The sequence below is a fragment of the Mchenga conophoros genome, linkage group LG3 (genome assembly GCF_057382185.1).
Source record: "Mchenga conophoros isolate Kocher_MC1m ecotype Shallow Benthic linkage group LG3, M_conophoros_male_GT1.1, whole genome shotgun sequence".
NCBI lineage: Eukaryota > Metazoa > Chordata > Actinopteri > Cichliformes > Cichlidae > Mchenga > Mchenga conophoros.
The window spans coordinates 60,751,375-60,778,287 of record NC_140528.1 but is presented as its reverse complement, the minus strand read 5'-3'; the positions used below and the strand labels follow the sequence as shown (position 1 = coordinate 60,778,287).

General features: G+C 41.0%; 1 protein-coding gene and 1 pseudogene across 2 annotated transcripts in view; both read left to right on the top strand.

Annotated features, from left to right (window-relative positions):
• The first annotated feature begins 5,984 nt into the window (after nt 1–5,984).
• On the top strand, nt 5,985–7,606 carry LOC146579852 (E3 SUMO-protein ligase KIAA1586-like; annotated as a pseudogene).
• A 1,460-nt stretch (nt 7,607–9,066) lies between these two features.
• The window catches only part of arhgef40 (Rho guanine nucleotide exchange factor (GEF) 40), a 49,274-nt gene continuing 31,427 nt past the window's right edge, over nt 9,067–26,913 (top strand). Inside the window, exons 1-4 of one of the 2 annotated variants that reach the window (XM_085265543.1) lie at nt 9,067–9,338; nt 21,297–21,386; nt 23,641–23,748; nt 26,604–26,889. In XM_085265543.1, the coding sequence (XP_085121669.1) occupies nt 9,336–9,338; nt 21,297–21,386; nt 23,641–23,748; nt 26,604–26,889 (487 nt within the window). In that variant the 5' untranslated portion in view covers nt 9,067–9,335. Of the gene's footprint in view, nt 9,339–20,713; nt 21,173–21,296; nt 21,387–23,640; nt 23,749–26,603; nt 26,890–26,913 lie in introns of those variants that run through there. The other variant, XM_085265535.1, reaches the window with a different exon arrangement.

Here is a 26,913-nt window from a genome sequence, read left to right as displayed (position 1 = left end):
TTGGTTTAATACTCATATTCATACTCATTAAGGGAACATCTGGGTAAATAAATCAGTGACTTCCACTTGCTCACATTAGAATATTTTCTATAACAGTTTTAGTGCTTTAAATGAAGTCATGGGAAGTTTTGTCTTTGTACTGTGAATATGTTCAGCGTTACAAGCCTCAAAGTGAAAAGGGGCAAGCCAAAGCTTTGTTTTTTGTTTTTTTAAATCAAAGTATTTTCTTGCCTGTTTGAGCGTCAGAATTTTATATGAACAGGAGCAAGACACGTTAAATTTTCAGGGTTGGAAAGCATATTTAAATTCTAAGTAAAGCAGTTTTTCACAATCTAAACCTGCAACCTTGTTTTTTCCCAGCACAATATTTTTTTCTGCAGCCAACTGTGAGAACAGCATTATGGGACATATCGATGTTTAAAAGCAAAATATCCATTCTGCAGAGAAACAGCAATGAGCTGTGGTACCCTGGATGATTGATCTGTTTCCTGATGACTGGTTCTTGTGTGACGCGTTGACTTGGGAATGAAATGACCCAGTTCTAAAAGGACACAATTACACAAAGGGAACATTGTGATTGTAGATCAACAGGGCACGTGTTTCTGTTACATTTCTTTAGGTGTGGTACAATCCTGTAGTTTCAGGGAGCGTGCAACTCCCATATCTGAGTAATGTGTTAACTGAAGCACGTTGACAAGTTCTAATATAAACCAAGTAAGGACAGATACACCCAAAAAATTAGGACAGGTTGAATCAGTGTAAAGTTGAGTAATGATTCACCTGGTCTAACTTGTCCTTCTTGTCTCGTGTCTGTGTCTGGTGCAGGCTGAGTCACTCGTTTGAAACTATACTTGTGTATCAAACTGTGCATTGTTTTATTTCTGCTGTTAAATTAATTCTTATTTAATGTCTAAACTGTTTATATAGAGCAATAATATGGCAGAAGAGTCCCATAGAAGAGTCTATGGGAGGATAGATTCTGGCCAGTGATGATCCAGCCCTGTGCTGATCCTGCCAGCATCTCTGGCGCTGATGCAGCCAGAGATGTTTTTAATGTTTTTAAGTTTGGGGTTTTTTGTGTCTGTGTCTGGGGGGAGGGTTCACAGCTAGTTTTAGTAACCCCGCTCCTTGGCATCGTCTGCCTTCCATCCTTTGTATTATAATAATTGCAAGCACATGGGGGGCGCTGTTGTAGTGTTTCAGATCAAAGCGTTTCTCCTCACTCGGTTTTAAACATCAAAACTTAAAGTTAAATTTAGCAGCTGCAAAGCCACTATTGCGGTGCTATTTTCAGTGAAATGAACCAATAAAAAATATAAGAAACTGTGAGTCATCTCAAAACTAAAAAGTGATCCAAAACTTTAGGCAAGGCTGACTTTTGATTTACCCCATTCTGACTGAATATACTTACAAAACGTTACAGTAAAACTCTTTAATTAATGTTAGCATGATTTATAGGCTTATAAATCATTATCTTATTTTTCTCCTACAGGTCTGTTACATGGCATACGACATGAATCATGTCTGTAGTGCACCGAACATGTGCAGGCATTGCTGCAGTTAATATTTAAGGGAGTATTCACAACAATTTTCTGTTAGTGCATCTGCCACTGAGGTTAAAGAACCTCACAGCACTTGGGGGAAAGTTTGTGAGGGGACTCTGGTGTTTTTGTTAGGTGAGAAGGGGGGGGGGCTGCTGGGCAGAGGAGGGAAAATGTTCAGCTCAGACGTTTCCAGGCTAAGAAATCCAGCAGGAGAGTGTGGAAGAGAGGAGCGCTGAAATCTTACTAAATAAATAAAGGATTTGCAGCTTGATTAGATGTAGGTCGAGAAAGTTTTGTGGAGATTGTGTAGAGGCAGCAAATCCAGGAAAGGAGAGGAAGATTTTGTAGGAATTCCTGACTGACGTCATTGTAAGTAATGGTTTTCTCATAGCTGACAGGAGCAGCGCTCACTGCGGTCTTCTGCTGCTGTAGTCAATCTGCTTCAAAGTTTTGACATGTTAGTGGTTCAGAGATGCTCTTCTGCATACATTTGTTATAAAACCAAACCCAAAAAAATGGTTATTTGAGTTCCTGTTGCCTTCCTGTCAGCTCAAAGTAGCACATCAACCAGGCATTCTCATTAAAGAACTGATGTTCACTGGATATTTGATCTTTTTCCGACTATTCTCTGTAAACCTTTGAGATTTTTCTGTGGAAAATCAGTAGATCAGCAGTTTCTGTAGTATTCGGGCTAGGTAATCTGACAAGAGCAATCATTCCATGTCTCATCAGTCCACAGAACTTTATCCAAAATCCAAGCGCTTCATTAAGATGTTTTTTGTCAAATGTGAGACGAGCCTTTGTGTTTTTCTGGCTCAGCTGTGGTTTTGTCCCTGAGCTCTCCTATAGACAGCATTTTTGTCGAGTCTCGTTCTTATTGTTGAATCATGAACTTTGACCTAAACCGAGGCAAGTGAGGCCTGCAATTTTTTAGATGTGGTTCTGGGGTCTTTTGTGACCTCCTGGATGACTCATTTGGTAGTTCGGTCATTCCTGGGAAGCTTCACCACTGTTCCAGGTTTTCTTTGTTTGTGGATAAAAGCGCTCACTGTGGTTTAAACAGTCCCACAATTTGAGAAAGGTTTTGTAACCGTTTTGAGACTGATAGCTGTCAATAACTTTGTTTTTCACCTGTTTCTTTAGATTGTGTCATGATGTTCTACTTTAGCCTGCTTCACTTTGTCAGACAGACTCTAAATAAAGTCCTGATTCAGCAGATATGACAGTAACCAGACGTGGGTGTGGCTATTGGCTTAGCTTTTTTAAAAATGTGGTTAATTACAGTTAATTCCTGGTGCACATTTGGTGCGTGCGTGCATGTGTGCGTGTGTGTGTGTGTGTGTGTGTGTGTGTGTGTGTGTGTGTGTGTGTGTGTGTGTGTGTTGGCTCTTGAGACAGGTGAAGAGGGCTTATTGACTTGTTTAAAGAAGTTGTTGTGCGGGGATTGGATCGGATCTTAACCTCCAGCCGGATGCCACCTCGGCCCTCTGCTTGTCTCCTCTTCACCCTATGACGAACTGAGTTCTACATTATAAAGTCTTTGTAAATAGTGAAATAAAAGGCTATCTTATGTTAAATGCTTAAATTGCACTGTGCTGGTGGTTTTTTCTTCACTGTGGTATGAGCGACGTTTGAGACTTTCAAACCACACATCCACAAACTCGTGCTGCATTTATATCCTGGGGGAAAACCAGGATTTTCTGTGTACTGCTATGTCCTTCATGAATAAATAGATTTTTTTGTCCTCTTAGCTAAAAAATATACATCTACCAATGACAAAGTTAGTGTAAGTTAGTGTAATGACAAAGTTAATACATGCTTTAAGTTGCAAACACAACTCATCCCATAGATGATAAATAACTCCTTGAGTACAACAGGTTAAACTTCATAGGCTATGATAAGCATTGTGTTTATATATTTTGCTCCGTCCTAGGATCCCTAAGAGGAAGCGAGTGGTTTTCAATGAATTATTGTGTGTATTGTGTATACTGAAATGCATGTTTTTAAGACTAAACAAGGTTTTAATTTGATGCCTTTCATTGCTGTAATGATGTAAATTATTCCGTGGAAGGTTCTGTAGGATGTTTCTGCACCAAATGGAATCTGGCTGTGATTCCCAAACAGTTAAATCAGGATTTTTGTTGAATTTGAACTGAAAGCGTGCAGGTCAGTTACATCCCAACTGTCTGTTCTGAAATGTTTTTGTAGTGATGCACAGAGGCAGAATAAGGCAAAATGTCATGGTCTAAATATTTCTGCTGTTGTTGTTTTATATGATCCAGTTCTAAAAGGCATGCTTTGAAACAGTTGCACATAGAAAGAAATGTAAACGCAAATCAAAAGGTCAAATTCTTTCAATTGTATCTAGCATTACTTTAGGTGTGGCACAGCCATGTAGCTTAAAAGGAACAGGTGAGTAATATGTGTTGACAAGTGTGTAACATAAACTGAGTGACGACGAACACACCCAACGTTTGAAAATGGCCTGAACTGGTTCTGCCTGTCCTGCTTGCCTGGTGTCTCTGCCAGGTGTAAGCTCAGTCACTCCTTTGAAATGACACTCCTCTAATTTGTAGTGCATTATATTATTGCTACTATTGTTATCATTATCATTATCGTTATTAGTATTATAATTAGTATTAATATTATTTCATCTCTAGATCATTAAAGTCTTTCTGGCCTGCACACATAACACAATTACGTGTGTTATTAAAAAGACTAAAAATATCTCCTCACTGTTTTTATTTTAGTTTTCTAGTCCAGTTAGTTTTTCTTTTCTCTTTTTAATGTCTAGTTTCATTTATATTTATTTTCATAAGCTAACAAGTTTTTTCACATCAAGTTTTAGATTTCAGTTTAGTTTTAGTTTGAAGAATTACTAAATTATTGAATTCAGGTGTTCCAATTGCTTTAATGGTCACAGGTGTACAAAATGCAGACTGTTTCTACAAACGTCTGTGAAAGAACGGCATCGCTCTTAGAAGCTCAGATGTGAAATTTTCTTGCTACTAATTATTCCACAGTCAGCTGTTATTGGTATTATAACAATGAGGAAGCAACTGGGAACAACAGCAACTCAGCCATGAAGTGGTAGGACACGTAAAATCACAGAGCGGAGTCAGCAGTTGCTGAGGCATAGAACACAGAGGTCACCAACGTTTGGGGTTGTTTTTAAGGAGTTGGGCTCGGCCCTTTAGTTTGAAAGGAACTCTTAATGATTCAGCATCCCAAGACAATTTTGGACAATTTCATCCAGCCAACTTTGTGAGAACAGTTTGAGGATGGCTCCCTGCTGTTCCAACATGACTGCACAGCAGTGGGCAAGAAACGGTCCATAAAGACATGGATGAGTGAGTTTGGTGTGGAACACTTGAAAGCCTTAAAAAAAGAAAAAAAGAAACAAACTTTGGGATTAGTCAGAGCACAGCCAGGACTTTTCATCCCGACATCCATGTCTGACCTCACAAACGTGCTCGAATGATCTAAAATTCCCATAAACACACTTGTAACCTGGTGGAAAGCCTCTCCAGAAGAGTTGGTGCTGTTTTAGCTGCAAATATTAAATGTTCACATTAAACAATATGGATTAAAAATGGGATGTCACTCAAGTTCATGTGCATGTGAAGGCACATGAGAGAATACTTTGGCAGTACAGTGTCGCTTTGCTCCTCATCGTTGTCTGGTTTTCCATAATTGCAATATCATACACACAACACAGGGGGGCGCTGATGCAGTGGTTGAGATCGTTCCTCCTCGATCCATAACACAAACCCTTACGGTTAAATTAAGCACAGTAAAACCACCAGTGCGGTGCTTTTTTCAGTGAAAAGATCCAGTAAAAACATATGAGAAACTGTGAGTCATCTCAAAGCTAAAATGTGATCCAAACCTTAAACAAAGCTGACTTTTAATTTAGCTCATTCTGCTCATCCTCAAAGTGAATAAACTTCGGGGGAAAAATAACCCCCATTATGATTTATAGGCTTAATTAATCACCGGCAGGTCTATAGTGGTTTATATATCCAGCATTATTTGTTCTGGATGACTCTGAGTCAAGAAGTTTATATAGAGAGATTCGTATTAGGGAGAACTTTAAATTTAGATGCAGCATGATTTGAATTAAACTCTTATTCGGTTATCAAAGTACTGTAGGCTGGGCCCACGTGGGTAATGTTTGGTCTACAGCAGGGCTGCTTATCTGCCATACAGGGCCTTTCCCTGTGGGCCAATGTGCACCGGCTGTACAACAGCCTATTGGTTCATTTTCATTACTGACACTGGATTGCCCAATCAAATCTCTTAATGCAAACCGGTTCCTCCCACACCTTCTCAGCTTGTAGAAAAAGTTAGGTGGAAGTAGTGAAAAGCTGGAGGTAGAAAGCTGAGAGAAAAGAATAAAGACTAAAAAATAGATGCTGCAAAGTGTCTGAAATTAACGACATGTTAGCTGAACAGAAGTACCAACAACAAACAAGGCCTCACGGGCAGTGCTTTAAGTGGGCCGGTACGCACCGGTACTCAGTACCGCCACTTCTAAATATAGCTCTTGAGAGTACCGCCACCTCTCCATGCGCCCAGAACGTGCTTTTAGCGTACCGGTACTCTCATTTGCACATCTGTTATAATCGTTTGGCTGCGCTGCCGCTTTTCAGAGCGCCCTTCACAAGCACGCTTCCTAATTCGTCCCACCGAGAGCAGAGACTACATTACCCATACACCAATGTGTTTTACAAGTGAAAAGCGCATGCGTCGCTTTTGCCGTTGTCATGTCAACAACTCAACGTGGTCCGGAGAGGGTGTGTAAAACGCGCAAACAGCTGCTCGGTTAAAATACAAAAACAATGAACACTTAATATGCTCTCCTGGCTTCAGACTCTGAGTAGTAAAAGAACAAGGTCAGAATCAGAGGACTCGCTGGCTGACACCCCACCAAGCCAGAATGATATCGCTGCAGGTCAGACGCAAGCTAATGAAAGCTGCACTAGTGCCGCAGCCGCGGACGACGGCACTTTTTGCGACGACGAGGACGAGAATGACACCATTTCTACCGATGACAACAGCCGCGTTAGCGAGCATGAGTGGCCAGAATGTTGGTCCCAAGCACAAGTCCGGTATTTCTCCACAAATTACAAGTGGCTGATCAGCAGAAATCAAAAGTTGGGTTGTAGTGTGTGTAGTCAAGTTTGTGCTCGCGTGGACATGCAGCAAGGGCAGAGAGTGTCGCAAGAGTGGAGTGGGTGCTTAATCTCGTCTTTTGGAAGGGACAAGGCTGCACAACAAAACTCACTATGAAAGAAAATAAAAGAGCACAGAGACTCAATTTATCACAAGAAAGCAGTTGAAATAAAAGAGAAGGCAACACAAAATACAATGCAAAAACACATTGAAGATATGAGAAAGGCTGACTACGCTTCAACTTCAATGTGTTTAGAACAGCTTATAAGATTGGCAAGCATGGGCGTCCCTTTACAGACATGCCAATAGATGTCCAGTTGCAAGTCTTAAATGGTGTCAAGATGGGCAGAGTTCTGCACTCTAATAACTCATGTGCAAATATACTGGATCACATTGCAGCTGAAATGAAAAAGAAGGTAGTCAATGACATAGTGATGAATGAAAGAAAATTGTGTGTGCTCACTGATGAATCCACTACAATAAGTGGAAAGTCTGTGCTTGTCGTGTGCCTGCGGTCAGCTATTTCCAGTGAAAATCCAGACACAATATTTTTTGAACTGATTGAGCTGCAGGGGACCACAGCAAAGGACATCACTGAAGCACTGTTAGGATGTCTTCATAATAATGGCTTTGACCCTCACTACCTACAGGAACATTTGTTGGCATTTGCTTGTGATGGAGCCTCAGTGATGCTTGGGAGGAAAGCAGGAGTTGCTGCGCAGCTTTGTTCCAAATTCCCTTACCTGTTTGTCTGGCATTGTTCCAATCACAGACTGGAACTGGCAGTTTGTGATGTTTTGAAGGAGGTAGGAGGAATCAACCACTTTAAAATATTCTTAGATCAGCTTTACTCCCTCTCGCATCACCAAAAAACCAAAGGGAGTTAACCGAGAGTGCTCACAATGTTGGACAACGTCTCCTTGTGATAGGCCGTGTTTTATCAGTGCGTTGGGTTGCTTCAAGTGAGAGAACAGTGAAAGCAGTATGGGAGAACTACCAAGCTCTGCAGGTACACTTTACAAGTGCTGCTGCTGATACCAGCAGGGACTCAAGAGAGAGAGCAAAATACAAATTAGTTTATAATTTATTTTGTGTACATTTTGTTAAAAAAAAAATTTCAATACCTTTTTGCACATTTTATTTATGTTCAGTAGCTCTTTCTAGCTGAAGCAAATCCACAAACTAATAAAATGATTTATTATTTTGTATAAGGTTGTCTGTTGACTGTTGTATATAAAACCCATTCAATATAGTTGTTGTTACCTCAGGGGAGGCGGAAAAAGAATAGAGTACCGGCACCTCTTTTGGGCCACTTAAAGCACTGCTCACGGGGGATGTGAGGAAGAGACAGAGGAAGAGGAGCTACAAATGTATTCTCCACTCGTGAAAATGTGCTACATGATGCTCTGTGCTGAGTGTGCATAGACGGAGGGTTTTTTATTCATTTAAAAACAACTCTATTGCCACTTTACTTCGTGTGCAAGTCTGTGAAGTGGCAGGGAGATTTTCCAGTGTCAGTACTTGAATAATGCTGTTGTATATCATGGGGTTTGTGGTTAAGAGACTGAAATAATGTTGTGCATGTTTCTCATCGTATCCACTTTTCCACAAATACTTCTTTAACTTCTGAGCCTTTGCCTCGGGTTTGATAATTAAAGGCTCCACCTTAAAACGGGTGGATTGTATTGAAATCCCTGATTATTCACTCTGAATTATTCTTGGACATTGCAATAGGCCATCTGACAAATTAGTTTGCTTCTGAAGGTAGCATTGTAAAGTTTATCCAAATGAATTGAGGTTTGCAAATGTGAAACACCTACATTGACTGGGAGCTGAGCCCCCCTAAAAGTTTGAACTGTACATAGGATGGGCCCTAAACTGAGCCCACTGGTTCAGCTGCCAGTGTGCTACCTGGGAATTTTCATTATTTGTTGACTCACTTATCAAATTGCACTGGCATTTGCTTATGTGTCAAGGGGAGGGCAGCTGGGTGGGATTTCTCCCCTCAGTGATGCACTGAACATGTGCGTACGCTTCCATTTAATATCTGAGTGTTTTCGATGAGAAGCCCACACTTTTCCATGAGATTACATTTGATTGCACACAGACTCACTTAGCTTATCTGCCCTTAGAATAGAAGCTCACAATAAAACATCAGAGGTTTCTAGTGGCTGGTGGCTGGGTGGGGTAACGGTTTTTCATTGTGCATTCATTTAAGTTACCACTGGGGGAAATGGAAAGTTTGAGAGGAGAGAGAGGGACTGTAGTTCTCTTGTTAGGTGAGAGGAGGAAGAGGAGAGGGAGGTGTGGGGTGCATGGGACTGCCGGGTAGGAGAGAGGAGGGGTGGGGGAAGCAGTGCAGCTCGGACATTCCCAGGCTGGGAAATACAGCGAGACAGTGTGGAAGTGGAAGGGAAAGAGAGGGGAGGAGAGCTGCTCCTCAAGTGCCGAAATCTTACAGAAGGCGAGCTTTGAAGGGGACACGAACCTATAAAGTAAAGGAGTTGCAGCTTGATTATTGTAACTGAGACAAAGAGAAAGTTTTGCGGAGAATGCGCAGAGGAAATGAATTCAGGAAAGGACCCGAAGACTACGTAGGAATTCCTGACTGAAGTCATGGTAAGTCCCCTGTTTTGTTTTTTGTTTTTGTGTAGAAATCTTTACTGGTATTGACCAGTCGTCATTGTCACAATGTTTTTGTGTAACTTTTATGCCCATGGATATAAATGATCTTGTTTTACTTCTTGAATGCATGACTAGTGCATAGATGATCACACATGTGCATTTTAAACTGAACAAGAAGAAGGAGCCCTCATTCATCTCTGACAAAGGCTTGCTCTTGATTTGAGAAGATGTTTAGTCAGCAGTTACAACGCTCAGCTTAGATCCCAATGGCTCTAAATCATAATGATACGATTTAAAATGTGTGACGTTGGTGATTTTTGTGGCCGACTTGCGGAGGGAGTAAGGGACTGCCTCTAAAGTGAAAAGAGTCCTCTGTTGCATCTCTTGGGAGTTTGACTAACCATCTCCTCCCACTTATGGTCTGATCAGTGACATACAGAGGCAGACAGACTGGGAGATGGCAAACACATGCAAATGTGTCTGATGAGAAGTTAAATCAAGAGGATACCAAGTTAACAAAGAAAGTCTGTGACTGTATTTCAACTTCTGCGAGTTGGGTGGAGCAGTTTGGCAGGGAGAGGAAGAGAGAGAGCAGAAAAAAAAGGGAGAGCTGTGCAGGGAAGGAAGAGAATAAAAGAGAAGGGTAGGGTTACTTTTTTTTTTTTTTAGGAGACTTGGAGAGCAGCGGTGGTGGTTTCAGTGATGCTGCATTTTCCACACTGGACCTGGGAGAAAAAGCTGGAGAGAGGGGAAAAGGGGGAGGGAGCAGAGAAAGGAGGAACAAGGGATGGCATGGACCTGGGGGAAGGACGAACATGTGCTGTGCAGTTTTGTTCTCCTCGATCCCCAGTTGGGACAGTTTAGAATGGAAAACAGTAACAGATGTACACACGAAAACACAGAGTCACAGTAAAGCGTTACGTGGAGAGAAATCAAACTTTTCCCACAGTACTGTGCTCATAAGAGTTTATGTAACAAACAGCCCACCAAAAACGTGATTGCGCATGGACACTCACTGGATACTCTATCAGCTGCATCTTTGTAGCACTGGGTTGGAGCCGTTTTTGCTTCCAGAATTGCCTTAATTCTAAATTGGTGCAACAAGTTGCTGGAAACAGTCCTTACAGAGTTTGGTCCGTGTTGACATGACGGCATCACATGGTTGCTGCAGATTTGCTGGCTGCACTTCCATGATGTGGCTGCCATTCCACCACATCGCAAAGATGCTCTACTGGATTGCGATCTGTCTGACTGTGTGTGTCTGACTGGAGTCCATTTGAGTACAGTGAACTTACTTTCATGTTCATGAAACCAGTTTGAGATGCTTTGAGCTTTTCGACATGGTGTAGCTTCTGGCGTAATCTTCTGCTGCTGAAGAGATGCTCTTCTGCATACTGTGGTTGTAATGAGTAGTTATTTGAGTTACTGTTACAGTTTGAAGAATTCTGGCCATTTTCATCTGACTTCTGACATAAACATTTTCACCCAGAGAACTGACTGGATATTTTCTCTTTTTCAGACTGTTCTCTGTAGAGGCTGTGTGGGAAAATAACAGTACATCAGCAGTTTCTAAAATACTCTGACCAGCCTGTCTGACATCAACATTCAAATACTTAAATCACCTTTCTCCCCAATTCTGATGCTCAGTCTAAACTTTAAAACTCCATCTTGTCAAAGTCAGTTTCTACCATTTGCTTGGCTGATTAAAAATATTTACGCTGACCAACAGTTGAATACCTAACAAGGTGGACAATGAGGGTGCATTCCCATTCAGGGGCAAACAAGGCTGCTAACAAACACATGTACATAGGCGCTAACATAAATCAGCAAACACAAAGTGACACACACTCAAACACATACAGCAGGGCTCCCTTGTGAAAATTCCATTCCCTCTGCCCAGAAATCTCTGATTTTGAAACTAATGGGATGTACCAGTCCTTGAGTTTGGCAAGGCAATCCATCAAAAAAAAGGAAAAAAAGAAAAATATGTACAGTATTATGAAAGCTATAGCAAACCATTTTCTGTGTTTGTTTAAACATGCTTGCAGTGCCAGTTCAGTGGAGATAACTGCACTAGAAAGAGCCAGACAGGACAGAATCATGTTGTCAATCACAGCAAACAAAGTTTCCTGTGATTGTTCAGAGTTTCTGACACGTAGAGTGCATACAGACCGAGGATGGCTACTTTTCAGCTCAGCAGCTTGCTGTTTGGGCCATTTTTATTGGACATTTTATCCAACTTCATAATCACCAATCTAGCTTTTTCCGCGATAATATAAATGATAAAAATTGTGGTCTTTTGCTTAAATATGTATTAATATTAGACCAAAGAACATAGAGCAGAAGGCTTAAAAAGTCTGCAGTTTTCTTGTAGTGAGCATTTTAGAAACGTCCAGCTCACTGTTTCTGTTTTTGGACCCAGAGCCACACCAGAATGCTCCAATAAAACCCACTGCATGCTTTCTGCACCAAATGGCAGACAAAATGTTAACTAGGTGGTAACCAAATGGTGTTTAGCTGCTAATGAAACTCAGATTTGCATTTTTGATGTGGACGTGGAAAGAAAAAAAAAAAGAGGTAAACGGGTGTTTATGTTAACAGGTTTCTTTTTTTGAACATTTATTATCCCCCAAAGTGTTCATGGCTGACATCACAGTTTACCAAGGATTAGAATAGTGCCGATATATTTATAGACTTTCCCAATAACAGAAAATTGCTGTTACTATAATATCTAGCTAGCTATTTTTAACTTAATAAGAGTTTGTGTCACATTTTTTAATCTAATTTTGCTCTTAGTCTGAATTTAAAACAAAGTAGTTGCCAAATCATTTGACATCCTTTCATTTTCACTCTTATACTAAGTGTTAATAAATGATAACAAAGCACTGTTTGTACATCAGTGGAGGGGCAGTTAAGCTGGTGAGCTGCCATTCTGTTGCACTGGGTAAAAAAGGACCCTTGTGTATATGGGATCAGAATGATGCCACCTTGAAATTGTAACGCGCTGCGGACACTAAAGCGGTCGCGCCAGAATGTCACGCTAAAAAGAAAGATTCTTTAAAATACAAGGGGGAGCAAGCGAGTCAGATACCACGGGCACAGAGAGGGAGCAGGTCTGATCAGAAACAGTTTATTACTAGGCCAGGGAGCACAAATAAAAACACCCTTAAAATGTACATAATAAAATGTTTGCTCTCTACTAAAAACAATTCTAAAACCCATAAAACTACCATTTTCTACATTCACTAAAACCCCCCTGCTATAATTAGGCCACATGTTCAGTATGGGTCCATCAGCAGGCCAGGAATTCCTCCTTTAGAGCAGAGTCCACGCCAGCCCTGTCTTCAGCAGACAAGAAAGAGCCACCCATCTTCTTGTCCTTCCGCTGGCCCATCACTTCCCAGCCCGGCTTGCGTTCTGCACCCGAATCCATGATGCGACCACCGCCACAGCTCCCCTTGCGTCGGTGTCCTGCAACATAACAAATAGGGGCCAGAACAATGGTCCTGATAGGCCACCTCTGGACACACCCCTGCCTCAGCAGGTGGTCCCTATCAGCTAATTTGTCCCATGTGCAGCCAGTCCACAGTGGATAAAAACCATGTCACATAAAACACTAAAAACCATGCAAATAAAACACTCATAAATAAACACTAAAAATCAGAATAAAAACAATATACAAGATAAATACAAATTTCCACTGTGTGACAAAATGAAACCGAAAAACCCCCCATTTCGGTTTCATTTCAAGGTGGCATTATTCTGATCCCTTATGTGTAGAGCATTCACCATTAGACAACATAGTATTTACCACTCCCACTCTGCTGGCACTGCTGTGCTGCTTCCACCTTAACAACAGTGCTGAACTTGTTCAGAGTAAATGACTATGCTCGAGAAAATTCACAGTCCATGCAGCTATGAATCATTTAGCATGTGATTTTTAAATGATGATAGTCATTGTTGATATCAATGCATTTGCTTTTGGGTGGCTGTAGTTCAAATGGCAGAGCCTACAATCATTCACAAATTAGGCCAATCCCCAAAGAGCCGAACCCCTACAGCCCTCCAGTGGATGGTGGGTGCACAGAGGGATGGATCAATGTTGCTTCTTACGGATAAAGCGAAGCCACCAAATACTCTCCCCTGATGCTCTACCACAGGGTGAGGGCCCAGTAACCCTGCCCCGCAAGGGTTCGCTAGATCTCTAGTTTATTAGATCTGTAATTGATTAGATCATTAAGATCTCTTAGTTATTAGAGATATAGTGAAGTGATAGGGTTGTCTGAGTCTTTCTTGTCTGGCCCCTCCACTTTGTCATGGGAGACCCTGGTGAAGAAAGAGCTGAGCATGAAAGTTTACCAGCCAGGCTTTGTTCCTACTGTCACCTAAAGTCACAGGCTCTGGATAGTGACTGACAGAATGGGATCACAGATACAAGCGGAAATTAGTTTCCTTCAAAATTTCCTTCCTTCAGGCATCTGATCAGGACACCTGTATGCCTCCTAGGTAAGGTATTCCAGCGATTCCTACCAGGGCAGGTCCTGGGGCAGACCCAGGACTCACTGGAAAATGTGTCTCGACGGGTTTTGGAAGGACTGGGTGTCTGCCTGGATGACCTAGAAGAGATGGCTAGAGTGATGGAAGTCTGGGCTTATCTGCTCATACTGCTGCCCAGTGGCTCGAACCCAGATAAGCAGCAGAAAATGGATGGACATTTGTTTGACTGATACATGCGTATATCCCTGAAATGTTGGCTAATTTGTGAAATATAATTTGTTAATTCAGAAACAAAAGACAGCCAGTTAGTTTTCTGTCCATCTTTCAGTTCAAAGACTGGTCAGCTGTGACCCCATGTGCCTGCAGAGATGGCTAGAGTCATAGTTCAACAAACTTTGTGCTAACCCCTGCCCCTCGCTCAGCAGACATCTGCGCAGACTTCTCAAACATATACAAAAATGAGGAGAGGCATGAAAAGCAGGGTTTTTTCCACAGGAGTATTACTATGCTCATAAGCTGTTAACTCTGGGATTCTCTACATTCCTGGAAGTCTAATGATTTTTAAAAAATGTATGAAACTCCCATTCTAATCATTTATATTTGTGATTTTTTTATGTTGCAGTTAATGAATTCAGAACAGCCCACACTCCTTCAGCACTTAAATAGTCTAGAACAAACCATAAGAAATCCCTGGAAGCCGATTGACCTACAGTAGGTCAGATCAGATCTGGCTGTACAGGCTTATTTAAGAAAGCAAATCAATGTTGGGCCCCCCTTTCCCCCTTCATCCTCCTTTTGTCTGTCTGCCTTTTTTCCCTTGCTGGCTTCGCTTCACTTTTTCTTTTTCCTCATTCTTTCCCTGTCAGCATCTTTCTCCTGTTTTCTTCCTAATCATGTCACTTTCTATCTCTCCTCCATTCACCGAAGCCCCCTCCCTGTTCTATCGTCTTCCTCTCTTTCTCTGTCCTTCATGTACATCTGGTTTCTATCATGGTTGCTGCTGCTCTTGTTTGCCATCGATCTCTCCCACTGGTCAGCCTCCTTTTTTTGTTCTCTTTTTTTCCCTCACTTTCTGTCTGAACCCCCACTCACTGCAAATCTGTCTGGTCTTCTCAATGTCTCTCTTTCAGTCTGTTTCTCAACTCGCTCAGTCATAAGCTCCGAAACCACTTCTCAGGCTCTTATTTTTCTCTCTCAGGCTTATTTTTTTGAGTTCTCACTCGTTTTTCTACACCCCTTCCTGCATATCTCCATTGTTCTCTCTTTGCCAGTCATCGGTGGAAGACAAGTTGCCGTACGGGAGAGAAAGACAGGAAGTCTGACTCAAGAATGACAGACCCCAATTTCGCACAGTGTCCACTTTTTACCGTACAAACATGAGGATACAGATGCACACTAAACAGACTGTCCTGCCTTGAAAAAGCACACGATTTTATAGATGACTCAACCATGTCAGACTCTAAAATACCAAAACAAAGTGAGCAATATGTCACCCATCATTTTGTAAGTTGTAGTTAGAAGACGGGGTATTTGTGTTTCTGGTTGCTGTTCATCAAGTGAAAGCATTTTGAAATAACACAAAACAAGCTGGTTTTTGACAAAAAAAGAGAAATTCACTGACTGGTCACGACCATTTTTGTAGTGCTTTTTCCCCCATCTGCATACGCTACATTGCCATTCGTAATTTATCAAACCTCAGTTTTTTTTAGTACTCTTACATATTTCCTATTTCCTATTTCCACAGCCACTTTATTAGGTACAGCTGTTCAACTGCTCGTTAACTTGGATCAGCCAATCAAATGGCAGCATTTTGGAGACATGAGCATGACAATCTACTGAATCCAAGTATCAGACAATCCAAGTATCAGAATGACGAAGAAAGGTGGTTTAAATGACTTTGAAAGTGACTTGGTCTGAGTATTTCAGAAACTGCAGATTTCCACACAACCCTCTCTGGGGTTTACACAGGATGGTCCAAAAAGAGAAAATATCCACTGAGGGCAGTTCTTTGGGTGAAATGGACTTGTTGATGCCAGAGGTCAGTGGAGAATAGCCAGGCTGATAGAAAAGCAACAGTAACTCAAATACCCGCTTGTTAAAAATGCAGCATGCAGAAGAGCATCTCTGAACAGCAGCAGTAGACCGCATTAGTTATCACTTAAATTAGCTACAAAAAGGAAACTAATTCTAAAATTCACACAATGTCATGGGGTAATAGTGTGGGGGATATTTTCTGGGATACTCTGGGGAATGTTTGCCACAAAGATGTGGCTTCAGAGGAAGGCGGAAACGATCCAACCCACTACTGGCAACATGTACCAAATGGCTGGTGAGTGTAGTGCTTTATGAACACAAGTATTGGTGGATATATAGCATTCATCAGGCTTTACAGTGCAGTCATTATTCGATATAGCCTCAAAAAACTGACTCACAAAAATCCTTCTGCACATACAGTACATGTTCGAATATATGCACGACCATTCATGCTCTTCTGAAATGAAAGCTATTTTCATTTTCTGTTTTCCATCAATTTTTGGTTTCCTTTGTTTGGTAATAACTTGCCATGGGCACAGTTATCAGCAAGTTGACTGCATTTGTTGAAAACGTAGCATTTTATAAAATAAGACCTGTATTTCAAGGTCAGTGTCTGTCCAATTGAAGAGTAATTGGATTATAGCTAAAGTCCCTCAAAGCAGAGGCAGCAGGTTTAACATGAATGTCTTCTACTGTCTTGGATTCCAGCAACAAATCAGATTTACCGAATGTATCCTTGTTGCTTTGCTTTGTGTGTACCAAAAGAGTTAAAGTTAAAAAGAAGAGTGTTCACCTTTTACCCAGAAACACTCATCATTTCAGTGATTCTACTGGAAAATAAGCAGTATTGATTTTTTTTTTTAACGAGGACTTTTTCAGTTTAGTGGAAAAGCAGCGCTGCTCTTTTCCTGCCTCTGTTAGACATCATTTCCACTGTGCATTTTTAATAATTGTGCTTCCAGACAGAAATTCCATTCTGTGGATGTTAACAGTGGTATATCCTGTTGAAGGCTGTCTGCACAGGCCTGTGAACACAAAGAGATTCAAGCCTGTTTAAAAAAATAAATAAATAAATAAAAAAGTTGCTGGTGGTATACAATTGCACATGGCACATTCAAACTAAATATTATTGTAGGCTAGCTAGTCGGCCACAAAGTCAGCTAGTGAATTCACGTTGTCCACTAAATATCAGTTAATGCCCAAATAGGTAATATGATGCTCATATGTCTTTTTTTTTTAGCAACATTTAAATAAAGAGTATGAGTGGTGCATGCACACTGTGAATGATTCATCTGGCAGAAGTCCCCCAAAGGCCACTATTGCACCAGATGGACTGAAATAGCTAAGTTGTTCCTATTTGCGTCTTTTAGAGTCTTCAAAGCACAAAAGCTTTGCAAAGAAAAGACTAAGCACACTTACTGGCTAATATTTACAGTGAGTCTAATGATACTGAAATGTTTGTGTCTTACAGGAAGCACACAAAAAAGAATTAAAACATTCAAGATTTTCAGCTGACATCTTTTAGTTTTTGCTTTAATTTAGTGTTTTGTTGAATTGTCTAGTGGGGATGTTTGAAAAGGGCTTCAGTTAAGAGGAAGTTACTGCTGGGTTGCCTTGCAATCCTCAGAACCACCTGCTGTGCTTTTACTAGACTCAATATGTTCTGTCAGTGAGCCAGAAGGCTGTCTGAGCCTTTATTTTTTTTTACTACTGTTACACCTACTATAGCATGCTCTGTAAAATAGTACAGTCCACAGTTGACCATCGTGAATAAACGAATACACACCCTGTGTTATACAAAGACAGTTTTGGCAGCACAAATCCTGCACACAATTGGTCGTACTGTGTTTTTTGCAATTAATAAATTATTTTTTTATAATTTATTTATTTTAACATTGAAAAAGTGCAGGTAAAGTGGTCACATCAACAAGCTCAAGAAACCTGTTCGAGAAGATTTGAGGTTTGTGACACGCTGTGTAATTCTGCTGGAAGCAGCCGTCAGAAGATGGGTCCACTGAGGTCATGAACGGCGATGCACGATGTGGCTTTTAAATAGTGCTGTCATCATTAATCCCGTTAAAAGGATGTTTACGCCATAACCGTATTAACGTGGCAAATCTCCGAGTTACCGCAGATCACCCCGTGCGTGCGGCTGCATGGCGTCAACATGTTAGTGTGGTGATCTGCGGTAACTCGGAGATTTGCCACGTTAATACGGTTATGGCGTTAACATCATTTTAACGATGACAGCACTACTTTTAAATGTTGTTTCAAAGTGGCCCAAAATGTGCCACACACTATTATACACCACTGTGCCTACCACCTGAATGTTGAAGTAGCATGTGTAGCCTCGTCAGACCATTTTTGGTGAGCTTGTGTGATCTGTAGCTTCAGTTTCTTGTTCTTTGCTGATAGAAATGGCACCCGGCGTGGTCTTCTGTTACTGTGTTCAGAGATGCTCTTCCGCATACTTTGTTGAAACAAATAGTTATTTGAGTTACTGTTGCATTCCTATCTGCCAGGCTATTCCCCTCTGACCTCTGGCATTAATAAGGTATTCTTCAACCAGAGAACTGCTGCACACTGGATATTTTCTCTTTTTTCAAATCATTCTCTGTAAACCAGAGACATGGTTGTGTGGGAAAATTGTCCAGTTTCTGAAATACTCAGACCACATTTAAAGCCACTATTCTTACATTTGGTTTGAGCTTAAGCAGGCCATCCCGAACCTTGTCTACATGTCTAAATGCATTTAATTACACCCAATATTCAGTGTATTCTTCAGTGTTGTTTAAGGTAATAAAACAGACTATTTGACTTGCATTAACTTGCCTAAAAAGTTTGAAATTCTAATAACCTGACACTTTTCCATTTTTTGAGTCAAATAAGACTGAAAATATCACTTGAGTCTACTAAGATTTTCTTTTCTGGAAACTAAATAATAAAATGACAGTCTGTTGGTGATTTAGTGGCTTCATTCAAAGAAAACCAGTGAACAAACATGTCCTCTGAGCGCTCTGCCCATGGAAATCTAAGCTGTGTTTTGAAAAAGTAAAGCCAGCACAGCTGTGCCTTAAACCTGCTTTTCTTTTTTCTACTGGCCTCTGGTTGCATAAAGAGGTTTCACTATAAATACATCTACAGCAAAACAGCACTTTTTACTTTTTCCCCCCATTTTTAACTCCTTTTTACTTAAATTGTGCAGAATCACAACTGCAGTCACCTCAAGGTGCTTTATATCAGCGGCCCCCAACCGCCAAGCAACGGCCCGGTACCAATCCATCGTTTGGTACCGGACCACGAGAGTTGAGGCTCGGGTGTAAAATTTATGGTTTTCAGGGTTTCTTTTTTCTTTTATCGTTAACTCTGTTTCCCTGTGTCTTTTCCCGTGTTGTAGTTGTGTGTTATTTTAAAAGAAATATTTATGCATTACTATAGCGACCAGAGAGCATTAAGGGGCAGAGAGGAGGATGTTACTCTCAGTGTTGTTGGCGCATTTCAGGAGGGCGCTGCTAATAAAGTTACACAATTTCACAGAGAATTCACGTTGATCATTATATTTACCAAATGCCACAGTTTTTGTCTTGGTCGTATCATTTTATTTTGTTGTATTTATCCGCGACATCTTAAAGACCGGTCCATAGGTGAAGACCCTACGGTGGGGGGGCTTCTGTGCCAATTCTAAGTCTTTTTACAGCAATAAATGTTCATTTTATAAAGTGAACATTATATTGTTCAATTGTACAATTGAGGATGGGTGTACCTCCCAGCTGACAGGGCTCCGTGGTGTAGTGGTTAACATTTGTTCCTTGGTTTGAGACCATTAGGAGACACAAACTGAGGGAGTCACGAGTTGGTGTACTCCTAGTGCTGGTCCCAAGCCCAGATAAATGGGAAGATTGTGTCAGGAAGGGCATCTGGTGCAAAATCTGTGCCAAGTCAAACATGCTATCCATCCGCTGTGGCGACCCCCAGGGAAATGGAGTAGGAGCAGCCCAAAGTACCACACGCTATTATATAAACTTGCAGCATTCCTAATTTTAACAGTCACGTGTACCCCTCGATTGTCATATCCAGTTTCAAAACACCAACATGCATGACATCGCGGTGACTACAGCCATGTTCGTATGCAGTCTGTGTCTGACTTCTCTCTGGTTTTCAGAGTCGAGTTTTTCACCCACTCTGTACAGGGGTTCAACTAAACAGACTGAAATGATCTTTCTAGCCAAAAGACTAGTTAGGAAACAGAACCGAACATCTGTCCAGAGCAGCCCTGAATAACCTCAGCAGAACAGCACTCCACCCAGTTATACTGTTGACTTGTTGTGACCATCTCACATGCACTTTGTTTTTCATTTTCAGCATTTGAAAAGCAGGATACAGTAATCGCTTTCCACACCATTTCTTTTCCTTGTTGCTTTTAGTTAATAGCACAACTATTTTTCCCAAGATCTGGATCAAAAACAGTTGCAAATAAGATATGACTTTATATTTTAATCTTTCTTAAACTGATTGCTTCATTTTGTGAGAGCATTTCAGTCAAAAAGTTGTGTAAGAGGTACATTTCAAATGGTATCCTTCTTGTACGACTCATTCTGTCCTCCTTTGTGGCTAAACCTCAGCTCTCCTCTGCACACAAAAACAAGCCCAAAAAATAATACTGAAATACAGTTCAACCTAGGTCTTCTTCCATAAAAGCCCCCACAACACCACCAGCTCATTCATTCCTGGCTCTCTCTCTCGTTCTCCACTTTTTTCCACACACTCTGTTCTCCCCTCCTCAGCCTTTTTTTTAACTTATTGCTTTCTGTCTATTGCTTTGGTTTTTGCAGATATTCAACACGCTATGCAGGCTGTTGCAGAGAATCTCAATGTAATTGTTGTCAGATGACATTCAGAGAATCGGCGGGAGGTGAAAGAAAGAAAGTTGGGTTAAAAAAATAGAGATGATGTAAAAAATTAAATAAAATAGAAAGAGAAGCTGCTGGAGGATCAGTGAGGAAATGTTAAAGTAGAGAGCGAAAAAGAGAAGTTGGAGAGGGGGGCGGTTTACAGGTTACCATGCCAACAAAAATAAACACCAAGTGTGTTATGTGCTCCATGCTCCAACTCACTGACCTGCCCGGTGCTATGATGTGTGTGTGTGTGCAGCTATGTATTAGGGAGTTAACACACTGAAGTGAAGTCACCTTTGTTTTGGGGGGTTTCTACATTTACTGGGCCTCGGAGGAAATGCTTGACACTCTGGAGGCCGTACAGCAGGAAGCTCAGAGCCGACCATGTGTGTATATTTATGTGTACGTGTGGGCGTCAGCAAAAACAGACACGAGCCGGCTGTTCAACACAAACGGATATTACAGTTGATTCAGTGTCCGGTGATGAATTAAACCCCTTTTTTAACCCTTTCTTTATCTCTCGCAGGGTTCAGAGGCAATGGAGGACTGCGTGCAGGGGGCGCTCTCATCGCTTTATCCTCCTTTTGAGAGCACAGCCCCACCCCTCCTCTCCCAGGTAGATTTCACTAGTGCGCACAACTTCATCCCAGTGCACGTCTTCAGGGAAATATACAAGGGTTGTGTAGACAAAGACAGTGTGATGTACAAACCCAATTCTGAAAATGTTGGCTGTGTAAAACGTAAATAAAAACAGAATGCTATGACCTCCTAAAGCTTTATTTTATTCACAGTAGAACACAGAAATTTTACTATTTCATGAAAATATGACATCATTTTGAATTTGATTGCAGCAGCACCTCAAAAAGGGTCACAGAGACAGGGTCAACAAAAAGTAAAAGTAATTGGTTCTGAAAAGAAACAGCTGGCAGAACATTTACAACTAATTAGGTTGATTACCTACTGGTCAGTCACACGATTGGATATAAAAAGAGCCTTTTAGAGAGTCAGAATATAAAAAATCCATATTGAATGGCTGTCATCTTCTGGCCTGTCATGGAAATCACCGTCTGCAAATGTACGTTAAAGCGCTTTTATCAAAAGAAGAAGCCATATGTGAACATGATCCAGAAAGGCTGCCGTCTTCTATGGCAGGGATGTCAAACGCGTTCCCTTTTGCCAGCAAAAGAAGTTTAATCGGGTTTAACTACATATTCTTCTTCTTAATACAAGTAAAAGAAGTGCAGTTTCAATAGTTTATCTCTGTCCACATGCTGTTGTAGTAAATGAAAGACATCTGTTTCTTAAATTGTAGGAAATAACAGTGTAAAATGTGTAGGCCATTGCCTGTACTGTCATGTAATTACAAAACAGACAGCTTCTGTAAATGCACAGAAATGTCTATAGTCAGTATTAGCGGGGAAAAAAGCCTTTGTGTACAGGTTTCAGAACAACACATGCTCCTATCCGGACTACTTCTTTTTCAGGAATGGCCTTGCATAGCGCAGCAAACTGCATCTATAAAGATAGTGTGCCATTGTAGTACAAGGGTACTGAAGAGCCTTGCCTGCAGTCCAGACGTTTCACCAACTGAAAACATTTGGAGCATCATGAAATGAAAAACACAACAAAGAAACCCGAGGATTGTTGAGCAGCTAGAATCCTCCAGTAGACAAGTATAGGACAATGTTCCTCTCCCACGATTCCAGCAGCTCGGTTTACATTGTGGTACACATGGCGGTGTCCCAGCTTTTTTGAGACGTGTTGCTGTAATCGAATTCAAAATGAGCTAATATGTTTTGCTCATTTTAAACATTTAAAATGTTTTTATATATTCTAGGAATAAAATGAAATTTGCCAAATTTTGAGTTGTTTTTGCAGTTGGGTTTGTATGGATAGCACAGACTTTCCATCTAGTTTTCAAATTTTTAGTTTTTAGTATTTTTAGTAACCAGCTTAGATATTTCTTTTTTTCTTTTTTCAAATTGGACCAAGTAGTCTTTGTTACCTAAACTTCACAGAGAAGGTTTTAGTTCCTAAATCTATCCAAGAAGTCTAACCAAGAAGTATTTAGTACCTAAACCTAACCAAATAGTCTTTGGTGTTCAAGTCTTACAGAAGAGACTTTGATGCCTAAATCTAACAAAAAAATCTTAACTAACTATCCAACGAGGTTTGCAGTTTCCAAACCTAACCAAGTGCGAAGTTAAACCTTAAACCTGATCTTAACTGAAAACACAAGCTTGTGATTTATTCAATGCTGCTACTCCAGTATTGCCATTAAGCACATGTTATCCATATCTTTGCTCTACCAGAAACCCTATTTGAAACCCTACAACAAGAACACCTTGACTTTTCGATAACACAAGCAAATCTAGTCAGTTATAACCAAATATTCTTAGATTATAGCACCCCTAACTATATCTAGCATTAATTTAGCTTTCGGTGCTTTGTTTCCTTAAAATTCTGGATACAAACAGATTTTTTAGCAACGGCTTGAACCATTGAGAGTTACTCTACTTACTTTGTAATTGTTTTTTTTTTCCAAGTTGTCACATAGCTTCCAATCAGTTTTCTTTCTTGCCATGGAAAAAGCTGTTTGATACAACAAGAGGGATCAAATTAAACAGCCTTGGTGATTTGCTTGCTTTAACTACTGATCATATGCTGTCTGGGTTGAGCAAATTCTTCCACTCAAGGGGAAATTAAACCCTCTACAAATCCACTGATAGACAAAAAATACACACACGCACACAAAAAAAATGTTGCTAAAGTAAATGCTGTTTAGTGCCTAAGAATCTGATATTCAGAGAATAGCTTAATTTTCTATTCACTCCAAAGTGTTTTTAACGAGTCTTGCATCCATTGTCCAGGTCTTCTCAGTCCTGGAGTCGACCTATCAACACGACAGTCTTCGCTATCTCCTGGACTACTTCGTACCTGCAAAGCACCTCCTGCACAAACTCCAGCAGCATGCCTGTGTGAGTTCTAAACTGCAAACACTGTTTGAATGGAACACACACAAAGCTGAATACTTAGAAACAGAATCAGCCATCACACACAAGAAGTATAGTCTGAGAAATTTACCAGCTAGCTTCTTGATTCCTTTAAAATGGTCCTTGGGTCATTTCTCAGGTAACTTACTTATTGGAACTGACAATTTAAGGCAGTCAAGCCGTAGTTCATAATCTGAGCAATGCCTTGTCAAATTCAGCTATGCAGAATAAACCCAAACCTGTTAGGTGAGTAAAAGATGCGACATCGCCAAATCTCTTAAACAGAAGTTCTAAAGTGCAGATAAATAAATGTAAGTCAATAACTTCTATTTACAATTATGTAGCATACCCATGATAAGAAACCAAATTATTTGATCTCTTCTGTTATCAGCACTGTAACTGTGTGGCATCCGTGGAAGTTTTAGCCACAGATGCATGAGGAGATGCTTACTGTCTTGATTTCATTTCAACATGAAGTTTAGTAAAGTCCAAGTTATAAAGGTCAAATTAAGCTAAGTCAATTTTAACATTCATTTAAAATTGACAGACAAGTTATTAAAAAGTACTTTAAAAGACAGCAAACGACTAAAGGAACCAATAAGACTAAATTTATTTGCAGTTTGATGGAGACAAAGAACTGCTGGTATTGATCTTGTTGGCAGAATGCAGCACAAATTAAGCCTCAGTCTAGTCTTTAACATTTCTCACTAAATCATTTCAGAACAGTGGAAAACCTGTCTGATTGTTTTTTATTATTTGGGGTTTCTACAGATTCTGGCTTAAAAGTCTGTGATTTCCAATATAAACTGGGGTTGTATTCTCAACAGTCAAGTCCAAGTTTTATGCCGGGGGTCCTGTAGTGTCTCTGTCTCTGGTGACAGGAAGACTCCAGAACTTAAAACATGTAGAGTTTGATACACGTAACCCAATACCAGTTGTTCACTACGTTATGGAGGCTCGAGTCTGCCCCTAAACTTTAGCTGCTCGGTAAAATTTGTGAAAGTCTCTGGTGACATTTGAGATTCGCAAACAAATGAGGTGGTTTTCCTGCCTCGGAAGCTCCAGGAGTGAATGACATGCAGTGCAGTCTTGTGTAAATAAATAGTTTATGTTGTGATGTCTTTAGGATCCCACATACATAAACACAAACGCATATAAATAATATGATACAGGATACACTGTCCAAACCTTGTGCAAACATGCAACTTCCACTTTGTGTCACTCTCTTGCTGTTTCTGCCACACTTAGCCAAACCGAGACAAAGAAATAAGGCGCGATGTCTATTTAACTCGAATCCCTGATGTTTAATTGAACAGCATTCTTTATATTGAACTTTCTGAGACACGCAAAGGTAAACAAGTCGCAGTGTTTAGTGCAAGATTGGTAGCTAAGAACGTTCTCATATTTCCCTCCACAGTTTTCCTAGACTTATACACACACATATACACACCCCCGTACAGCGTTTGTGAGCAAACTATGTTTTCATTGTCGCTGAGTGGAGCTGCCTGGGATGGGAGTTAGACTGTGAGTCATGACAATAATGCCTTCCATATGTGAGTGTGTTACTTGCTGCGAGAGAAAGAGTGAGTAACAGAGAAGCGGTGGGAGTCGAAGGAGAGAATGAACATGACTCCCATTCACTGTGCCTGTGCGAAAACAGAGACGATGCTGGAGTTTAGCAGGCAATAGCAGACTGATTGAGGAATTTTTGAGTAATGGGAGGTGGGGAAGAAGGAGCAAACACTGGGGCATATTGAGGGAGAAGGAGGGGGTGGGCCAGAGGACACAGAGAGTTACAGATTGTGGACTGGCTCGAAATAGGCAAACTTTTTAAGAGAGGAAAAGCTGCACATGCTTTTTAATGCTAATATTCACCCTGACAGATATCAGATACTTGCTTCCCCAAAGCTTGCCACAGTGACAGAACAGGCACGAAATGAGACAGAAGGGAGGCTTAAGAGGAAGAAATTGAATAAAGGACAGAGGTAGAATAAGGGGAGATGGAGGAGAGGCTGAGGAAGGAATTTAATTTGATCACGTCTCGTGAGTCTGGAGGGCACAGAGAGAGGAGCGAGCAGCCCTGTGTCAGTCGATTAGACGTGACTGGGAACAGCAGAGAGAGGCTCTGGATGAGTTTTAGGCTTCAAGGCTTTAAGAAAGGGGATATAGATTGGACACACCACTGATTAAGGTGGGAATAGTGCTTGAATTAAGGTGTATTACCTAAATAGATCAGTTGATTAATCGTGCAGAGGGTCCCACAAGAGGCCCACACTGCTGTGCCCGAAATCACAGAATTTGCAGTTAAATTCTTTTACTATTCACTGGAGGGTTTTCTGTATTTAGGACTGATTGAAATTGATTCTGTCGTTCTTACAGAGCCACCTGATGTGTTTTCCAACTGTTTTAGTAGTGGCTGCCTGTTGCGAGGAGCTGGTCATCTGCAAGTTTCTGTCTGACTCATTGACTCTCTGCTAACTAAGCAGTTTTACACTTAGGACACACGTCATGTCTGACATTTGTATGTGGCACTGGCTTTTGGCCAGTTCAGCTTGTGAAAACCGTTGACTCGTGTGGTATCAGTTCTAGAATTTCTGCTCATTTAAATAACTAAGCCAGATACAACCATGCAGGCGGACACCAGTGTGGGTGTGGGTGAATGGGAAAGCACAATTGTGCACACTGAGGGGACTCTAATGGTTCTAAAAGGAGGTCAGTGCATCACACAGTCGGAAGGGGTTCAGAAAGATGACTTGTTCAGCAAAATCTAACATTATCTGAATGAAGGTTTAATTTTCTGTTCGTACATTTAACACTCTCTCTTTGTTTTCTTGTGTCAGTCTCAGTACCTGGGTTGCTTGTTCCTTCACTCTGGCTGGCCTCTCTGCCTGGGCGAAAAAGTGGTTGTCCAACTTTCCACTTTGGACTGGAGGCTTCTGCGCAGTAATGACTTCTACCTACAGGTGGTTCCCTTCTCTACACGTTGCCCAAGGCTGGCACTAAAATGCCTGGCTCCTGGGGGACGGACTGTTCAGGAAATCTTGGTGCCCGAGTCACAGCATCCCCTTGTGTTCACCACTGAGTGGCTTCACATCATCAACAAAGAGCGAGGTCACAAGAGAGAAGGTAAGGAACAGATTCCTCTTATCT